This window comes from Mytilus californianus, unplaced genomic scaffold (genome assembly GCF_021869535.1).
Source record: "Mytilus californianus isolate M0D057914Y unplaced genomic scaffold, xbMytCali1.0.p SCAF_4, whole genome shotgun sequence".
Lineage (NCBI taxonomy): Eukaryota > Metazoa > Mollusca > Bivalvia > Mytilida > Mytilidae > Mytilus > Mytilus californianus.
Window position 1 is genome coordinate 75,316,506 of NW_026262690.1, and position 21,924 is coordinate 75,338,429.

Here is a 21,924-nt window from a genome sequence, read left to right on the forward strand (position 1 = left end):
GTAATATACTTATAGAAGGTTAGAAGCATTAAATACACAAAAGGTTATTCTTGTAAAATTTCCCCTGAGCTACGATTATTGATACAAATAGCACAGTAAATACTTATAAGCGGCTTATGTTTACAGAGTGATAAGTATAAGACAACTATAATACAGGTATTCACATGTTTAATATTATAAATTGAATTATTGTTGAAGCATGTAAATTTAAATGTTAAAGTACGATGCGATACATATAAAGGTATATGGTTATCATTTGAACTGACAAAGATTTAGATTTTCCCATTATAATAAGTAAAATATACAAGAGTTTAGAAGCGACTGAATTAAAGGCGATAGAGAAATGGTTGCTCAAACCCAACAGCAAATATCACAAACCTAATTGGGATTTACGATATAACATATAGCATATTACCTTTCTCTTTACTATAGACCTACACGATGTGTATTGTTCGCTAAAAAGGTACCAGTTCGTAAAAAGATAAGTCATCTAAGACATTGAGTCGAATCGGGTTTGAGAAAGGGACAACTGGACGAATGGACTTTTTTCTGATAATTTACAAGCTATGCAAATATCTGCTGTAAACACTGCATTACAGTAAAAATAAGAAAGAACATAAGGCCCAAATATTTTCATCATAGTCGTTTTGAATTTGTATGCAATTTTAACCACTGGAAAGTAAGCAACCGTCGGTCAATCGACCTATTTAGGATACATGTATGTGTAGTGTTGAATCTCTGCATGGTTTTTATAATCAACTTTTAGTCAGCATTATGTGCGTTTATGGTATACTCTTCTATATTTATATGTACAAGACCCTGCACTATTAAAAGTTAAAAAAAAAACACAAACAAATTGAGGGATAGCCCAGAAACGATTAATTTTAGACCTTCAGTCATGTTCTTATTGACTGCCATTTTATCAATACTAAGACCTCGACAATCAATACAACATCGGAAGTATGTATCCCATCCTGAAAAATCTCTGTTCGCCACCATCTGTCATAGACATATATTGAGCTGACGTTTTAAGTATTCCGTCGGTTTCTGACAGTTTTTGAATCAGTTCAACTATAACTTAAAGTATCAAAGCCCATCAAAAAGCGTTTGGATTGAAAAGTTTATGTTAATAGCGCGATCGTGACCACAGCTTGTTTTGACATTAATATTTGCATACCCATTCTAGATGTCATAACTCTAAAACCTATCGGTCATCAGATTCTAGTGTATACTTTAAATTAAACATAAATAAATCACGTACAATGCAAACAGCAGTAGCTACTGAATTCGCATTTTGTTTTGAGATCGTCATAACTCGAAAATTAAGAAGATATGTTTTATGATTGCCAATGAGACAACTATCAATCAGAGAGCAAATAAGGTAGAGGTCACCATACGGCTGTCAACAATGAGTTAAAACCAAACTGTCTGGGACACTATTTTAGGACATGCCTACCATTTCGGAGCTTGATATTCATTATCCCTTCTCGATTGTAGTTCATATTGCCTTAATCTTGAGTTCATGTTTTTAAAAAATCTTGAGTTCGTGTTTTCAAAAGCGCTTGTTTTGTGTTTTTTTATTCGTCTTTCCATTCGAGTTAGTTCCTACATCTGTCGTGTTCCTTGTATATATCGTTGGCGCATTAACCTCTATATTCGGATGTCTTTTTTTAACCTTTTGTGTATTTGCCTTGAGATCTCTTTATGTTATTTTCCACAAAACCTGATTTATTGAAAGTTGATGACAACAACCAAAGTATTTTTTAACAAAGCTCTCCATAGATTTTGTGATTTGAAACTTTTCTTCGATTTATGTAAAAGTGTTATTATGCATCGGCAGTAATCCATCTGTTTAATAAAATTTCTAATTGGCAGTCGGCTTTGATTGATGTTATACTTATCACTGTTGATATTGATTGATCGTTAGCGATGTAATAGCTCTTTGAAACACGCGAAATATTGAGTACAATATGATAACTATACCCCGAGTGGCCTTCTAAAAGTGGGAATAAATGCAAGCTTTTAATCTATCATCTGACATACGAATAAGTATGACTAAACGTAGCAATCACTAAAATAAATGTGACTTTTACTTTTGATAAGAGAAAACTGATAAATAGGATATAACGTTTGCAAGGCAAACAAACTTAAAAGACATCTATAGGTCTACATATGGTTTTCAACAAAATGCATACCAACTTTTTTAGACTTGGGGTAATTTTAACAATTATGCATAATACACGACTATGTACTTCTTTAATTCAAACAAATTGTCAAAGATTACGGGACATTTGATTTCTAGTCAATAGTGAAAGCGGAAATATACCTGCTAAACAATTCCACCAATTAAGCAATAAATAAGCTCCATTATATTGCTTTACACTACAACTAAGTCTTCCTTTTATGTCTTCTTTAAATAATATGCCGTAAACGTAATGCAAATATTGATGTCATCAATGCTAACAAGGACTTCTAGAGAGTAAACATAGTACTTCCTTTCACATTTAAACAAAACTTGTTTACAATACGACGTTCTGTTTTAAAACGATTGCCATAATTTTAGGAAATTCGTCTCATCGCTTTAATTACTGCGTTTATTTCTTTGAAAACAAATGTCAGTTGTGAAATTAATCTGATAGGAAACAAACGCGAAGGTTTACTCATTTCCGATTACAAGTCTTGGTTTTTCTAACAAAACAATTTAACATTTGATAATTGCACAGATATTAAATTATTATTCAACACACAATTGTTGCAAAAACAATCGTTTTTTCCTATTAATTTCAAATACATCAGCTTTATCTGTCATCATAGGCGGCCGGACACAATTTAAAGGGAAAAGGAGCGTTTGATGCTGACAAAGAGCATCTTGCTATTATAGTCCAATTTTAGAAACCAAGAGCCTGGTATCCAGAGTTATCGTTGATTGGTGTATATCATAATAATTTTGCGTATACTGACAAGATAACCAGGACCCCAGGCTAGCGCTCAAAATCAAAACAATGAACGCGAATTTAGTGAATTTTTCGTGTTTTCGTGAGTTTATTCTTCTTGAAATAGGGGCATTTTAACTTTACGTGGGAACCTAGAGTTCAACGACTACACATACAAGGTTTGGACTTGCTTATTCTTTGGACATTCAAGTTTCAAGTTTCATCCTCGCAACCTGTTTTTGTAATGACTTTGTTATCCAATTTTCAACACGAAGTTTGCAAATTTGACGTTTCAGCCATTTTAGCCTGTATTTTATACTGCAATGTTAAAAGCCTCTCTCTTTTTCAAAATTCCCTATCATTTTAATATAATTTCCGTGACCCGTATCCGATTTCTTTAGTATAATATTAAAATCAGCAAAGTGGCGTTGATTTCTGGATATGGTATTGCTTGATTCCGCTAAGCCTTCGGAATAAATTGTTACAAAAACCGAATATTGAAAATGAACGTTTCCGACAGTGGCAGCCAACTCTTTGGGAAATACTGAGCCAGAAGGTTTCGAAAGCTGTATCTCAATGTTGACGGACATATAGATTTTTTTGGACGAAAGCACGCAAACCTTCATTTCAAAGGAATTGTAACCTATGTGTTTTTAAGTAGTTTAGATCCTAAGATACTAGTTTTTGTTTGGGTCGTTAGCCACCTGTCATATTACTATATAGTTCATACAATATAGTTCATATAACGATTGACTTTCAAATCACGACACAAAAAGAACAAAGCCGACTGATTTCTGAAAAGAATAGTGACACTTTTGTTTTAATCACATTCCATGTAAAAATGTAGGATAGGGCGTAACTTATCAGATATCTAATATTGAAAAAAGTCCAACTGTGTTTAGTCTAACAGATTTTAAGATTTAAACTTGACTTGCAAACATTTTTGAAATTTCACTATAACATTTTGTTTTTATTAAAATTGTTGAAGTCTTATCTCTAAAATAATTTTGTTTCTTGGGTAAAAAAAAGTCAATTTATATTTTACTTTATTAAAATTAAGTTGTAGCTATCTATAGGCGACGCCGACTTTTTGTAAGCAGTCATACGTACTCTACATAATTACTTTAAAATGTACAAGGATATTACGAAACGTTTAATCAAATACATCTAAAGTTCAGATTACAGATGATCTCAATTTCTAAAAGTAAAGCTTACTTTCAGATCTTCTAAAAGAAAGTGTTTTTTTTTCATATCTTTTACTCATATAATGCTATCATTTTGTTGTATAGATAAGTTTTTTTTCAGGACTATAATAAGAACTAATTATTCATTCTTTTTAAAAGATATGGACTGGGATCAAAGAATATATATTAGAAGCACAATAAGAAAATACATAGAGTGATTAGAAAGAGGAAAAGTAAATTTGAAAGAAAAATATTTAATAGCATTCAAGAATTTTTCAGATCGATAGAAAAACAGACAGCTTTATCGAATTATTAACTTTTTTCAATAGAAAAACACATGTTTCGATAAGATCAAAGACTGTAATTCACTCGTCTAAATATAATTGTTAATAATTCTATCATTTCGTGATGTTTCATAAACCTTGACAAATAATGGAACTCAAAGATGGATCTTCATTGAGATCATCATCAGCTATTCAGGGTTATATCTGATTCTCGCCCATAAAAGTTCTGATTATTGTTCTCTTGGTCTGTTTTAATTGGATTACTAAAATTGGATTATTTTACGATCGCAACTTTAAATCGATCTTCTTTTGTTTGGGGGAATGTTGTTTTTGTTCTGAACAGAGTAGTGAAAATCGAATAGATAGTACCATATCAACTCTGAAAGAGGATTCTTTACGGTAAATTACATTTCCATGCCATTTTAATCTATCAAAACTCTCAGTCAGCAGGGAAAACTTAAATGATGTTAACATGTTTCCATGCATACCATCATTATGGTAGGTTTTTTTTTGTTTTCTTTTTTGTATTACGACCAGGGATATTTTTGACATGCAATTAACAATAATTGCAGATGTCTTGTTTTTTAATCAAATTACGTTGAATTTTTCATCAGTTCACGCAAAAAAGCAATTGAAAGTGATACATTCAGGTTACAGGAAAATGAAATTAACAATAAAATTGATTTATTGGCGTTTATACCGAAGTAAAATACCCATATTTGTTGTAATGCTACAAAAGTATTTCTACATAGAAAATTATGCACAGTTTAAGATCCATGCATAACTTTAATACCATAAACATAAGCATAAACATAATCTTTTCAACCATACACATATACATGTACAAAACACGATTCCTGTGGCAAAGCACTATTGAATAAACTATTCGATTTTTTGTATATCAAACAATATGCAAAAGTACTTTTTCCTATTTCAAAAATAGTCCAAATAGTATAGTTTATTTGAACTATCTGTTTTCACTTAAAGTATAAGGAACATTTCACACCTTTCATAAAGAAAATAAATGTCACGTGTGTCTGAGGTCGCGCCAGAATGTTTAAGTGAGGCGTTGTATATTCTTTGATACTATTCATACAGTTCTGTTTATTTTGCCTTGATTTTCAAAGTCAACAACTCTTACGATAGCTGCGAACTAGGTATCATTAACCTTTTATAATCATTATTATCATCTTAGATAAATTTGCAAAGAAGGTGTTGTAAATAAGCCCACTTGAGAACGACTAAATCAATTTTTATCATCAAGCACTATTGAGTAGATCCGACTCTGTACTTCCGATATCAATAAAAATATCCATGAATTGACGCCAGTAAGTGTCTTTATGAAATGTAAGTAGATTTTATATATGTCAGAAGGCTATATTCAGTAGAAATTTATCAAAAGGATGGACAATTTCTACATGAAAATGTTTTTCTCTTTAGGGGTTTCATCTCGGCCAGCCGGAAATTTTACGTTGTAATTGCCTGTATTTAAAAAATGCCGCTGAAAAGGGAAGACCGCCGATAGCTTGCCTTCTTTATTATCTTGTTATACGATATGGACTCGTGTCTATCGTTTTAGTGTAATGACCCTAAGGCGTGTCTATTTTTGTTTTGTTTATTGTTTTGTAGGGTTACTGTCGCATTGTCATTTACCACTGAGTTAATAAAAGAAATAGTTGTATACAACTTAAATTTCCTAAACAATGTATAGTTAATATTGTAATGAAATTGTTAGACAGACATAAAGACAAAGCAACAAATATGTTCGCATTAAATATAAACAATATGGAACTAAATATGTAGATATATACATTAATACAAGGAATGACCTAAAACATATTTAACTAAATGTACGCTTACAGATATTTCGATGCATTATTTTCCATTTCCATAATTATCAGTCAGTGTAACCTTTATCTTACTAATTGGTATACATGTATTATATGTAACTAAAGTATTAATGAGACCCACAGCAGTTCGTTTTCTATATTATGGGCATGTTCAAACCATGAATGCCCGGAATGTCTTTATTAATCGGTTGGATAGGTGATTACGATGAACATATTTCTTACGATAAAATTTCGCAAAGCGACCTTAGTAATGGTATAAATTCTACCACTGACCAGTCAATAGACCACCAATTGAGGTACTCATACTTGACCATCTTTACACACATGTGTGACTCTAATTTCATTGTTATGTGTATTTTGTGAATATGTCAGTGGTAATTTATCAAAATGTTAAAGATTTTAAAGATGCTGGTCCTAATATGTTGACACTTGACTTTGGCATGGCACTTAAGCACAATAGGGTGAATGTTTGATAAATAGGTTTTGTTTCGGTTGTAGCATTTTTTATTTTCTTCTAGTCAACAGTAAAATTGTAATTATGTGTTGTGAAACACTCAAGGAAGTCCAATTAGTCCAATTTTTATAAACCCAACAGGATCCTAGCATTATAATTTGTGAACAGCAACTCTTTTGGTGTTTTAATACTTTGTTCTTTTCCTTGAGCATTTAAAGAAGAAGAAAAAGTTAATGTGATTTAAAACACTTAAGGAAGTTCAATGAGTCCAATTTTTATAAATCCAACAGGAAATGCAGTTTCTAGCATTAGAATTTGTGAATAGTATCTCTTTTGGTGCTTTGGTGCTTTGGTACTTTGTTCTTTTCCTTGAACATTTAAAGGAGAAGGAAATAGTTGAAAAACTTGAAATAGATCGAGGAGACAAAACAAACAATGCAAAACACAACATCATTTCAATAAATTTGAATAAATATGTTTTGCTAGAATGAGCCCATTGTACAATTCTATCCCTTGCAATTCCTAATACGGTGTAGTTTTTATCTTAATTACCTGGTAAAAGGTATATTACTGCATTCTTAATGTTACTGGGTACATTACCTTATCAAACAATGTTCTTGCGCAATATTCATTGACGTGTAAAAGCAAGATGAAGCAAACGTCAATGATTATTTTCCTTTTCGTATTAAAGGTTTTCATGTAACTATGATCATTTCCAATAAATTTTTCGTGTATGGTTCCGTTGTCAATTATTCTTTCCTGTTAAATGAATGCTTTAAAAAGACTAAAGCATAACGATATCAGACCACATTGTGACTGTACTAAAAGTGCAATTCTTTTCATTGTTGAAAATAAAATTTCATTTGAGATTAAATACTAAAATGCTGAAAGATTAAGTTATCATGTGCATTGCAGTTGCAGTTCGGTGTTTCGAGTTATCAATAACGTTTTGTATAGACGAAAGTTTTATTGTTACAATTATTAATTATCGATATATGCACAAAGCCATAATATTTGTCATTACCAGCAAACAAATCGGAGTTTTGACATTTTATTATTCCTTTTAAAATGAAATTTAAAAACATCGATACGTCATTTAACTGACAGGATTGTACAATGTCTCAATTTTTAATAGCCTATTTCAGTAATTGATAACTTGCTGTGATCCCTTTCAGGTGATCAAAGTATGGAAACAGACCTAATGTCAAATATTATCATTTACAAATACGTAAGCTATTAAATTACATGTATATCAATATCAAAAACTGCAACCACGTGAAGAAAGACAGCCCTGATTTACCTTTTTTCTTCTTTCTTTTTTTATTTTGCCATTTGATAAAGGATTTTCCTTGGAGTTCTGTATTTTTATTATTTTACCTTTTACTTTTATGATTAGAAATGATTCATTTAGAGTTGCACTAAATGACAATGGTTAAAGGATTTTCTAATTCGACTTTGATGTATTACAATGGCACTAAAATAAACATAGATAACAACGTAGACTGCTGGAAATTCTGGCAAAACTACAGGGAAATATTGAAAATAAAACTCTTAAAAGGCTTATAAGTAAAAAGAGCAACAACTGCTAGGAGAAATATTTGAAAAGCAAGCGGTCAAGTTATGTGCATGGACTCAATCAATATCTTGTTAAGCTTCAATCGATTTTTTAAACACGCTGTAACAAAATATAATGGACATAGGAAACTGATTTTGTAAGGACCATCACACTTCTGCTTTATTGAACATAGTTTACACTGAATACACCTCAACTGATCCAAGTCGAGTGGAGACATTTGCATCAATGTGTATTACTACATGTAAAACAAACTAAATGTATGTGTTATATGTAGCAAGTGAATTTATGTACGTTAGCCTAAAACATACGCCTATTATATTAATAGAATGATAGTGGTAGGGATTTAAGAAGGGTAAACACGTGTTGGGGGTAACTCTTATCAAATGACATGAGTAAACAATATTAAATCCGCTATACATTGCATAGTGTGCCGAATTACAATAAAAATATGTCCAAGGTTGACTTCACAATTTAAATTCTCATATTCTATACATATGAAAATTATGAATAAACTAACCCATTTTACCTGAAGTGTCCTTTTATTCTACTTACTCCGGAAGTTAAAAGTAATATGATGTTAAGATGTCAGAAGAGCACTTAATGGAAGTTTGACCTGTATTGTACAAGTATTCTTTAAACAAGGTATGTGACACGACAAACCATTGCTGGACATTATGTTTAACTATTTACTGAACGCCTAACATTACTATTTCGGACATTTAACTTGTTTGCTGACTGTTGTGTATTGCATGTTTTACATGTCTAGATCATTTTAGAATGACAAAAAGGACGAAAATAATGTTCACAAAGCTGCTTTAAAGGTAGGATTCCGTATGCTATGGTCTCTTCAAAATGATTGTGTTTATACTTTCTTTCTCTTTCCGTGATAGATATGAATCTTTCTTTGTTAATTAGTTTTCTAAAACGCTTTTATTTTTTAACACAAAGAAAAATGAGTCATAATGTATAACTTTAAAATTCAAGATTTTCTTTCAATTCACTTTCTAAGTATCTTTTAATCAATTCTATATCTTAATTTGTGTAGAAGATCCTCTTGCAAGATTTTGGTGTCCAATTAAGCATGTGCCTGCATGGTTAAGACTTCTCTGTTGTTTTGTTTCCTTTTGTTTTTAATTAAGTTTATTACAATGAGAAAAGGAGATATATAGTGGGAACTAAATGTATGCAGGTTAACGCTTATCAAAATTATGTATCATACTTCTATAATTACTGGCATGATTTAAACAATACATTTTTGCTCTTAGTCATCTTTTTGTAAATTAGTCAATTGGACTTAAACCAAGGTTGCAATTCCTTGCAAGGCAATGCTAACTTTAGACGATTTTGTTTATCACGTTTTATGATCTTTAAGTTTTGAACTCTCCCTACGTTTCAAGTACTTGGCTTCTCTATCTTTTGGTCGCGAGCGTGTCTGATAAAGGCTGTGCCAAAAGCTCGTGTCGATGGGCATTGCAATAGATTTCTCATGTTTAATTAGTACGACTTTTTCAAAGTTTTTGGGCAAAGGAGGGGTGTTGTGGTCCATATATCTATTGGAATGGGGTCTGTTATCATTGTTTCAAAAAAAGGTCTCCCGAACGGCGAGTGTTCAGTTTATAATAGCAAACAAGCAAGCAAACATTATATTAGTCGAATACCATGACTAGTTCTTTTTTAAGTTGTCAAAAGTATGAATTGATAAACAGAGCAGTTACGACCATTTAAGGAAAACGCACATCTAATAAGCCCAATCAAAGGAACAAGCAGGTGGGCTGGTATACAAGTTTTTATGTGCGTGATTACAATCCTTGTTCTGTAAATTAGTGGTTTTAATACCAAAATTACATGTTTACAACTATAGGTGGTAATCACGCGATCTAATATCATTCTTGTTTTCAATACTCAACAAAGTTTCCAGCAATCCATATCCCAATTGTAGAAAGTAAAAGGAAAGTGAATGTATTTAGCAGCAAAGAGGTATAATTTGGGGATTAAGACCTCTGTGATTTATTGCGTTGAACTTTCCTTGGTGTTCTCTTTCGTGAAGCAAACGGCTATCTTTTAAGACTGTGTGTTCATTGTTTGGATCAAGATATGGCGTTTCGTCTCTATTGTGAATAACAGTGGTGTGTTGACAGATTACCCAACAAAGTGATATAAATGACATTACTACTCATGGCTGTAATTTTGGCAAAATAAATTATACTTTTTGTATTTGAAAATTATCAAGCACATTTAAAATATACAGGAAATGATACAAAGAAGTGGGATGATTACGAAATTAAATTTGTAACTGGTGTTTTATGGCCATAGAAATGTAAATCACTATGGTCCAAATAATGTATAACTATTTGTAAACGTTGCATTTTTTTTTCAAGTACAGGTGATATATATTTTTTTTTAATTATGTTAATCATTGAATTACTGTGACAATATAGATTTTGTCTTGTTAAAAACTAAAACACATAGATTTGCACAAACTGAGGATGAAGATTTATAATTTCTCCAAAAGACAGACAAACTTTCAATTATCCATATCTGAAGTCCAGAGGTACAATATTATATATACTTGTATAAATAATGTTCAGACATGGTTTGGCTATTTTAGTATTCCTTTAGGATGGTATGAACACAGGCACTTGTCTCTGGAAAAAAAATCCTATATACCTTAATATAACACGTGTTATATTAAGGTGTATAGGATTTTTTTTAGAGACAAGTGCCTGTGGGTATGAACGTTCAATATTGAAGGCCGCACGGTGACCTATAGTTGTTAACTTCTATGTCATTTGGTCTCTGGTGGAGAGTTGTCTCATTGGCAATTATACCACATCTTATTTTTATACAGAAAAAAATGAATATACTGTATGGAAAGAAAAAGATACAAACCGTTTACGAATTATCAGAGACATATAATACAATTGTATTATAATTGTATTATATGTCTCTGGAATTATATAGTAAAAAATACATTGTTTACGTATATATCATATTCATTATCTGTTATGTTTACTCTTTATTAAAACGGATGAGACCACACAAAGCACAATCCATTGAAATTTCAAAACAGGCTATCGTGTTTTCAGAGATCCTGATGAATAAAATGCAACTTTGTTAAGGTGATTTGATACCATTAAATAAAATTTTTATTACCGACCATAGTCGTAACCTTAGATCTATTGATGTCCCATAATACAAATTCCATTTGAATTAAACAAAAAGGACTATTGAATAAATGAACGTCGACAATTTCATACAATGCTTTCTTAAATTTCAATTCTGGGGTTGTTGAAACAGGTTTTAATTAGAGTAATATAAATATTTAATAATAAAGTGTAAATTAAACACCGATGAAAAAAATCAAGAATTTCCCACCTGGCGGAAGGGAAATGTGCTCAAATATTGATAAGAAACAATTAAAGAGTAAATATTTTTTTCTTTTCTTCTTTTATATCGATATTTATCACCCGATTTATCATTGTATTCCATTCATTCAGATCTTTGTTATGGTTATTGTTTGCCTCGCACCTGCTGATATTAAAGATCATAAACGCAGATAATTGCATTGTATATTTTACAAATGTGAATTACATCTCTCGTGTATCATACTGCTATGAATAACTCTTGAAATGGGACAGTGTTTCGATTTGGATTCAATAAATCCTAGAAACTATGAGGTTTTAATACCGTTACAGGATGCACTTTTTTCACATTCAAAATATGCTGATAGATTTGGCAATGAGCTACATGTATCCACTTATGCATTTGTATACTTTTTTCAGTATTCATCAATTTAGCATCATGTCTCTTCTTTGACGTTCTACTTCTTTTTTGTCCAAAAATATTTTTTAAGCAACACTGTTTCACACATTGTATATTTTTCATAATACAAAAATATTCTTACAAGAAGTGTTAGATCGTACAACTATAAGAAAAATGTTCAGAAATTATTTTATCAATTGGTTAATAAGATTTTTGTTAAATTTCAGATCACGTCGAGGAAGCTTATCGGCGTCTGCATCAAACTCTTCAAATGACGGTATGTATATAATCATGTTGTCTACTAGTATTCGATAGGGTTATAAATCGTGTACACTCTTATAAATACATACATGATTTTAAAGTTTTCTGTAAAATGAACGCAGATACTCGCGTAAGTGTAAGTTTTTAAAGTAAGACGCAGTACTTTCGTGCAAAATATTTTTTTTTCTTCAGAAAAATGCAGTTTTTCAAGCAAAATTAAAAAAAAAAAATGAATTGAAAAACTAGCACTGGTGTTAGTTTTATAAATAGGCATTCAATAATATTTTCTTTTGCCGTCTCTATTTGTTTCATACATTATATGCATGGTCAGTTTACACATTATGAGAAATAAAGATATTCAAGTGGTGTGCTGCTGTTTTTATAGAAAACTATGAAACATATGGTACTTCTGCTTCTTTCACTACTGTTTTTGTGGTGTTCTAATTAATATAAATATCTCAACACACAAAGGAAAATATTTGATGTGAGGAATCGGAAAGGTTAGTTGTTTCTAATTTTTGTCTCATCGTTAAAAAGTTACTAATTGTACTTTACTTTTTATGTATAGGTCTTCGTATTATCAGAAGTCAATTATTACTCTAGTAATGGACTTCTGGTATTATTAATAAAATCATTTTGAACACTTAACTGTCAGGCTGATCTCCTGAGAATTCGCGTCTTATTAATTATTCAAGTTTTTCAGGATTGTCAGATGTCTACAGTAAACATTTTGATATACAAAGCTGAGAAAAAGGGGTTTCTTTCTTCCGTGATAATCCATATACACAAAGGCAAAACAATAATTCCATTCACAAAGACTTTTATTAAAGACGGCGATTTCAGTAGTTTTAATGATGACTATCCAATTATCAACCATAAAGCTATGATCTACTAAAGTCTTTTGTTGTATCTGTATTTGTCAACAATCAACACCTCGTTCGGCCAGGTTAAAAAGAAAATACAAATCGTCAAAGATAACATCTTAAAGCTAATCTTTTCAATCTTGTTTCAAATAGGCTCTACGACGAAAAATATAATAATGTTTACATAAGGAGATAATTAAAGTCTTATTTTTAAACCAAACAATGTCTCTCTTTGAACATTCGGTTTGACTAGTTTCTCGTTACATTTAATTTAAAAGAGAAATATGCGGACGTGTTCGAAGTCCTTTCTTTACTCGTGAAAGTTATACAACGGAAAATTTAAAGATACAGGGAAAACTCAAGATACAAAAAATGCATTTTTTGGCGGCACTTGTCTTTTTTCGTCATAATATGGTAAATACGCCGATTTAAAATTTCTTTTTCATTTTATATTCAGAGAGAGAGAGAGAGAGAGAGAGAGAGAGAGAGAGAGAGAGAGAGAGAGTATATACCATTATTTCAAATAAAATGAATCTGAATGTGTGGTCTGTTGTACTGTATAATATATATTATTTGTATTATTTCAAGAGGGCATTACTAGTTTATTCTAACATTTGCACACAGCCGTATGGTTTCAACAAGGAAAAAACGACTCTCTTTTTAAAAAGTGAAGAAAGCAAGAATGATAAACAGTAAAACTATAACAAATACAGTTTTTTTCTTATTTATCATACAAATTTAAATCCATGTTTTTCAGGCAGCAGCATATCCTCTATTAGCTCAATGCGTTCAGAGACTGAGGCAGAAAGTGTTAGTTTGTCAGGAACCTCAGATACAGATTCCATAATGCTCAGTGATCCGTATCGTCTGACAATCCACTGTCTCACAGACTCTCACGAGATTTATCCAATGATGGACATATATCAACCGGTTATTGATTGGATTGACCCAGATCTCCATGTGGTCAAAGTAGCGGAAATGACAGATACAAACGGAAACACTGAAAATCATTTAGATGTTTATACATCACATATACCAAGCATTTCTATAATGGTATTTTTACACGAAGAAGGAATGCTAGGTTGTGAACGTATTCAAGGTGCAAAACGACATTTTGAAAGGTCGCCTTGGAAATTTCATCATTCAGAACAAGTTGCGCGGGGAAGGGTTAACCCTTACCCATATAATAGTCAGGACTTTTATTATACATCAGAAGATCTACCTCTATGGGCTGTCAGACAAGTGCATTATGGGAAAGAACATATACGAATGGTTGTGTTCACTAGTGAAAATAATTGGAACGATATGGTGCGATTTTATAAATTAATAATTGGATCAGAACCAGATTTGCATCGAAACGATTTCTGTTTGTTCACAGTTCATACTCACATTCATTATGACATCCAATTTGCATTAAAGAAATTAGGAGGTGAAACTAAACCACGACCTCCATCTTGTGTGAAATTGCAGTTCCGAGTACCGGAAGTAGGACATATTGTGCCGTTGTTTCCAAATGTGTGTAAACCATTATCAGATACTCGATGGGAAACAATGGACCATGATGGAAACACAATTATATTAGAAGTGACTGGTTGTCCGACACCTGTGCTAGAAAAATCGTTGGACATTAACAGGAAACGTTCGGATAGCTCGGACAATTCCAGAAAATCCTCAAATTCAGATAAGTCTGACACGTCAGACAAAACAGTTCACTTATCGGGTTTTTATGTATGACAAAGCATATTTATCCTAAACAATTGCCAATAATTTCGTCACCTCAAAGAATCAAATTTTGTTTGCACCCATTTTCATCACTCTATGTCATTAAGTATTCCATCTGATCAAATTGTACCAAAGTCAAGAAAATAAGATACTGCATTTAAATTACCTACTTAACCCAAACTGCACAATAAATCACAAAAGATTCTAAAATACCCGAACTTCATTTCCCAATACAATTATTTATGTGAACTTTAATTAAACATATTGTTTTTTTAAACCACAACAGTCAGCTGATGAACAAACTATTGACACAGTATATTTATATTTTATAATGTACATTATCATTTGTTGCCATACAATATGCAAAGTACGAACAATCAATCAGTTGTATGCTTAGGAACTGAAATTACATCTCATTTAGTCTCTAAAACAGCAGATAAAATCAAATTTTCCCAGTTTAAAAAACATCACAAAGACTATCATATAATTGGCACCAACACCAAATTCTCTTATGGACAAAAACATTGTTTCCTGTCGATAGATAAATAAAAGGAGATGCGGATTAAATTGTCAATGAGACAAAACAGCTTCCTCGGCTCAATAAACATGGTATCTTTCTCGTGTTCGAAGAAAAATTATACTTCTTCGAAAATTCAGAAGAAAAGTTAAACATATGACGGCATAGTTAATTGAAGTTTTGTTTTCCACATAACTTGGAATGTTTCTTACTTTATTTCGGTACTTGTGGAAGTGTCAACATTGCAAATGTAACTATACTTTCTCAATTTCTTACTGAGCATGCATTTCTGCATACACATCAGTTACTATACATTAAGGTACTCTTGCATTCCAACTCATTTAATGTTATTAAGTTTTCTAGTATTGTTGTATACATGACTACAAAAAATGAAATGATATAGTATATATGCGAAAATATGATTCCAAAGTCAAAAGTGATTTTGAAAAATTATTTTATTGTAAAAACGATAGAATAACTCTAGGTTTCTAACCTATCATGAAGACGGTAATACAGGTTTATATATATTGCACGAAAATTATCATAGATATATCTTTGTCTAATATTCTTATAGACCTCATCCGTTTTGGATTGAGCAATTTAATTACTCATAATATGTTTGCATTTAATCAAATTTACTGCCAAGGACATATTCATCTTTGTTATATACTGAAGAACTGTAAAGAGCAACATGGAATTCGGAACTTGTAATACGTATACCATATTTTTAACTACTATTTGTTTTAATATTTGTGCCTGTCTGAAACGATCGGTCACATTCTTTTAGTCAAACCAATATGAAGACTTGTTCCAGTATATGAATAAGAAATTAAATTTTCGAAATGTTAAATGAAACGATTTGAAAAAAAAAATGTGAATAAAATCATTGAGAATACCTAAAATATCACAAACTTTTGAAAATTTTATTCATTTCCTTCACATTTGGAGTAGATTTAAGTTCTCATAATTCTGCTAAGTTGGTATTTATATGTAAATAGCGAATTGCTAGAGAACAGAAATGTCTAGAAACTTATGATAAAATGATCGACTTTTGAATGGCTGATAGTTGAACAAAATTTTCAAACATGAGAAAAAAGTATTAGAAAAGTTTTATTGTTATATGTATCACTATTGAAAAGTATATGACGTGTTGCATTGTTTTTAAGATTTTTCAATATACTTTTTGCATTGATGATTTATACATCAGTATACTATGTCAATTCGTGTGAAATTCTGTTCCCTTAAGACAGATGCAAAGAGCCTAAGATATTACCTGATTTTCAATTGTTCCAATATATTATTATTAGCTAAAGTATAAATACATTATGAATACATGAAAACACTGATTTTCTTTGAAAAGACAAATTTTTCGAACTTTTACCCCAGAAAGGCAGCATTCTAGTAAACGTTTCGTAGACTGTAAGCTTTCATTTAAAGCAAACTTGACTAATTTATTCCAAATCGGGATTAGAGAATACCATTGCATTTACTAGTGCTACGGAACTGTTTTGTAAGAATATAAAACGTTGTTACAACATTGTATTTATTATATAATGACAATTGTATTTATTATAAAGAATAAAATATATTTATAAAGTACGTGCAGTGTTTAACCTGGTATATCTTAAAATATGGAATATTGAAAAGCAGATAACGAGTATATACTGAAGTACACAACACGTAAATACAAAAAAAAAAAGAAATGAAGCCCTGTATGCATTTATATGAACTGTGTTTATAAACAAACAAAGCCCTTTATAGCTTGCTGTTTGGTGTGAGCCAAGGCTCCGTGTTGAAGGCCGTACTTTGACCTATAATTGTTTACTTTTTACACATAGTGACTTGGATGGATAGTTGTCTCATTGGCACACATACCACATCTTCTTATTTATATATAAAGGAATGCCAACCCCACATCAAGCATGCACCGTAAACCAAGTTCCATACTATGGAGTTGTGGTATAATTGCAAATGAGAGAACTGTCCATCAAAGACAGGATGTATACAACTATACGTGTCACCGTACGACAATGATCAACACTCATATAGGTATGCATGTTTTCTATTTTAAACGAAAGTTTAAAGTATGGTAACTAATGTCAGAACGGTTAATTCGAAACAATCTTACATAATTAATAGTACGATGTTATTGCACGATACGAACTGTCGTCTTTTTATACCGAGATATCATACACCATCAGTATGACAAAATCTTGACAAACTATATAATACCGTTTCGATGAAAGAACAACGTAATGTTATTGTCGCGTTACTTCAAGATTTTTCATCTTTTTTTTAGTGCACACAGTTTTGTTTTGAGATCTACGGTGATTACGACACTTCAAACCACACAGAAAACCAATCCAATCGTTACTATCTAAAGTTTTGTTTCTCTTTTGAAATGTTCAATTTTACCACCATATTAAACCCAAAAGGCATGAAATTTGATTTCAATATCCACAGTGTGAAAAGCAAAACCATCGAAAAAAGAAATCTAAAACCATGGAAGAGATATTTGATATATCATAAGAATTCAATACATGCATGACAAAAGATACTATGACTTGAATACCGTACCCGAATGTTTAACAAAATTAACCATCCTAGTTTAAAACAAAAGACAAAGATTGTATATACCGTATTTCATTATTTTCAACTAGAACCATTCAATTCTTTATTGATTAAGTTTTTAGAAACATTACTAGAAAGAAAGAAAGTAAGATGGACAGATAAGAATCAGAATAATCAAAAATCAACAATCAATGAAGTCTAGGTATATTTCTAAAGCGACAACGAAACCAAATCCGACACAATTTATCAAGATTCTTTTTTTTGACAAGTATACAATATGAAATACATATGAAATGGGCCTAATTGTAGTTATGTAGACTAAGGGTTCAAGTATAATAAAATATTAACCACAGAAATACATTTTATTCATTGTTCAAAAATAGGACTTATCCATGGAAATAGATTGCTAGTTGTCTTATCTATACATACAAAACTTATCAAGTAATCACAAAAACTTCATACACAGCGAACTAGAATCATTTTTATACAAATAACAAGACAAGAAAGTATTGGTACACTTCCTATTACCAGATAAACATCTTCTTCTGTTTTCATGTTTTTTTTTCTTTTATCGAATCTCATCGGCTTTCTAAGATTTTTCTCTTCGTGACAACATGGAAAAACGACATTAAGGTCTAACCATACGTTCATGTTTTGGTTTCTAAAGAAGGCTTTGTCAATAGTTGATCATAGATTTGAAACTGTGTTTATTTAATATGTTGCTGAAATCTATGTAATTCTCTCTCGTAAAGGGTTGAAGTAGATATCTCGTTTGCTACGGAATGCAGATGTAAAGCATATTTAAAAGCGTTATGACTGTTCTCTTTGTATATTGAGAAAACAATCGTACTTTTTGTTACTTATATGGACTATTAAGAAGCGAAAAAAAGACCCAAAAGTCAAAGATATCAGCCATAAATATGTTGAAAATAAAATAAGTAAACATTTAAATCAAATGAATTTATTCTAAATTCACTGTTGTAAATATTATCTATGTCGTAAATCCTACATTGTAATTTAAAATATGCACTTAAGTCAACAACCAATTTTACGATAAAAGGCTTGAAAATTTGTGTATTAAGTATACCCATAACTATTATGGTTCTTTAGAGAGCGGCACTTACGGTTGTTGCTATGTATGTTTTCCAGAAGGAAAATCATACATGTACACTGGTTTTAAGTTTAAGACCTTTACAATGCAGTCTTTTTAAATCTGTACTTTACCATAATGTTGTATAAATCATACGTGTATTCTTAAAAGCCAACATATTTGCTTAAATGCCCTCTCTCGCAGTTTATTAATACTAATATTATGTAATAAAAACAGTAAAGGCAGATATTGCTTCACGTATTTGAACGTGTAAGCCCAAATGTTAAGATACACACTGATGTGAATAACGAGTACACCGAAGCAGAAAGGCTCAAAAGTTGAGAACTTTTATGCACAACAAATCCTTTGAGTTTCGGGGATTTATATTCCAACAGAAAGTCGACGTTTCAATGAACTATAATTTGGCTCCACTACTATACCTTACATCTTCTTGTACTTGATGAAGCAATCTGAAAACTTTATAAAGACAAAAGAAAGAAAAACGTCTTGAAAAGTCTTCTTATTTAACTTTCAGTTGTATTGATAATATACGTTGATTCAATAAAATTTATACAGTAACAGTGGATACATTAGGGTCTATGACAAACGTAATGATATTAGTTTTCCTTTTGATAACTTCTCATTCTTCAGTAGCAACACGTTTTCTGCTCCAGCTTATAAACATAGCGTTTATAAAACAATATGCCAAAACATGTTCTCATAATGTCGTTTCACGAACAGAAGGAATACTCTAGATTAAAAACTGCTTAAGCAAGGCTGGGAACAGTATATCTAACTGTCAATATATATGTTCCTAAGCAAGGTCACGAGAAGACCAACTCAACTCGGATACAGATCGGAATTTGATATTCGTTACAGTGTTTCATTTTCTTTACTTGACAGCGGATATTTTCTATTGTCACAATCCCAGTCCACTTCCGCCCTTTAGACATTTTAACCAGGTGTTGACATTTTCTGGACTTTGCCACCTATAACACGACGGTTGATGCATACACAGCAAGACATGCGCCACCTGTCGAGACACCTGTATTATTCTGTTTTCACTCCAGTGTTTGTCAGTTTATATTTAACTGGATATTTACAGGAATATGAAGTCTACCTTCATAATCTACTAGACATAAATGCTCAAAATACTGAACTGGGTATTTTTAATGTTACGAATATTCTTAATATAAACATTTGACTGTATACAAGTCAATAATCTGTGTTAAAACTAATCGTCCTTGAATTGAACAAACATTAAAGTAGAATGTGTTTTTGCCTTTAAAAACTTTTTTCGGTATTATGTTCTAACTTTTCTTTGTTCAGCGTTCAGAAAACATTACATAATCAGCCATTTACACTCCCGATATATTTACATATTTGAATTCAAAACCGAAGTATTATTAACAACTATATAGTTACTTCCAAAGCGTGTCTGTAAATGGCATCATCCCTGTTGTACCTGGTTAGTTTACGTTTTATAATGGGTTCATTGATAATAGTTAATCGACGGTCGGATGATGAAATGTTCTCTGTCTATACAACACTCAGGGGTGAGTGGGGAGGGGGAGGGGGAGTACGAATTGCAGAGTACACCGGGTATATATTTAGGTCCTAGTATCTGCATTTGAGGGGTTCGACTCCAAGGGGCTTGCTCGTCTATGCGGGATGTACAAATACACAGGCACGTCCAGTCGGGATGGGAGCGTTTATTCTGATACTTTGCGTTGTGGAGAAATACCACGCCCCCTGTACGTACAAAAACCATGCAACATTTTTTTGAGCTGTCCTATTAGATCTATCGTAAATTTGTTCTCCTCTCGAATATGCATGAGATGTTTGTTCATTCCTTAGATATGTAGTAAGTTTATGTTCCTTGCTATTTTATTTTCCTAACGTTGCTTTTTGTTGTCTTTAACATGAACGTTATTCCCGAAAACAAGAACTTTTATTTGCATTTCCGCATTATTTGAAAGAAACTGAAAATGAATGAACATAACACATTATAATTGTCTTGCGTTTGAAGCCCTTTTCTGTGGATATCTTCACCAGCAAAACGCTGAAACCCAAACGTTTGAAAGCCAAGGATGCATAAATGCCTGAAAACACGAGGCGCTAAATACTCGAAATAGACCTAAATGTAGCCAAGATCATCTAAAATTAAATTTGCCCCAGGAAGTTGGAACATTACTTTCTTAGTAATTTCTCAACTTATCAACGGATAATTTAGAAAAGTATGGTGAAAATCATGTCAGGATCAATGAACCGACTACTGAGCTGCTATATGAACTAATTCATGTTATATTTATGGTTCAATGTGTGAATTCAGACAACTATTGGGATTTTGATTTTTATACTGTCAGTACTAGAAACATATGGAATTAATTTCAATATCCCTATTTATGTAGCAACTTTCCAGCCCCGCTTGCTTATATATTGAGCTTATCTCACTATGGATACAACATACTACGACTGACTTTTCCTATCATTGTTTCCTTGACAGATAATTACTGCTTTCAAGGAAAATATAAAAAGATTCAATTAACTCTTAAGAGTTTCAGTTTTCAGGAAAATGTAAAGTATTTTGTGTATAATTTTGAATATCTTGGTCTGCGAAAGATTTTATTTGTACATTTCGAACATAATATTCTTTAATTACGTACAAGACGTTTTTTTACCTAACACGTTATACTATCAGGGACTATCTGAAGTTCTAATTTTACAGTAAATTTCAATCTTTAATTGATGAATTTGTCTTCTTGACCTCCTTTTGTAAATTTTTCAAGCATATTAAAGAATATTGATATTTGTCTCAGATAAATTTACAAAATTGCACCAAACAACCATAATTATC

At 31.5% G+C, this 21,924-nt stretch overlaps 1 protein-coding gene across 3 annotated transcripts in view; it reads left to right on the top strand.

Annotated features, from left to right (window-relative positions):
- Nucleotides 1-17,005, top strand: part of LOC127738539 (protein FAM124A-like) — a 32,430-nt gene extending 15,425 nt beyond the window's left edge. The window contains exons 1-3 of one of the 3 annotated variants that reach the window (XM_052249823.1): nucleotides 8,551-8,923; nucleotides 12,271-12,320; nucleotides 13,925-17,005. In XM_052249823.1, the coding sequence (XP_052105783.1) occupies nucleotides 13,951-14,901 (951 nt within the window). In that variant the 5' untranslated portion in view covers nucleotides 8,551-8,923; nucleotides 12,271-12,320; nucleotides 13,925-13,950 and the 3' untranslated portion in view covers nucleotides 14,902-17,005. Of the gene's footprint in view, nucleotides 1-8,550; nucleotides 8,924-9,007; nucleotides 9,103-12,270; nucleotides 12,321-13,924 lie in introns of those variants that run through there. The other 2 variants (XM_052249824.1, XM_052249822.1) reach the window with 2 other exon arrangements.
- Nucleotides 17,006-21,924: the final 4,919 nt, after the last annotated feature.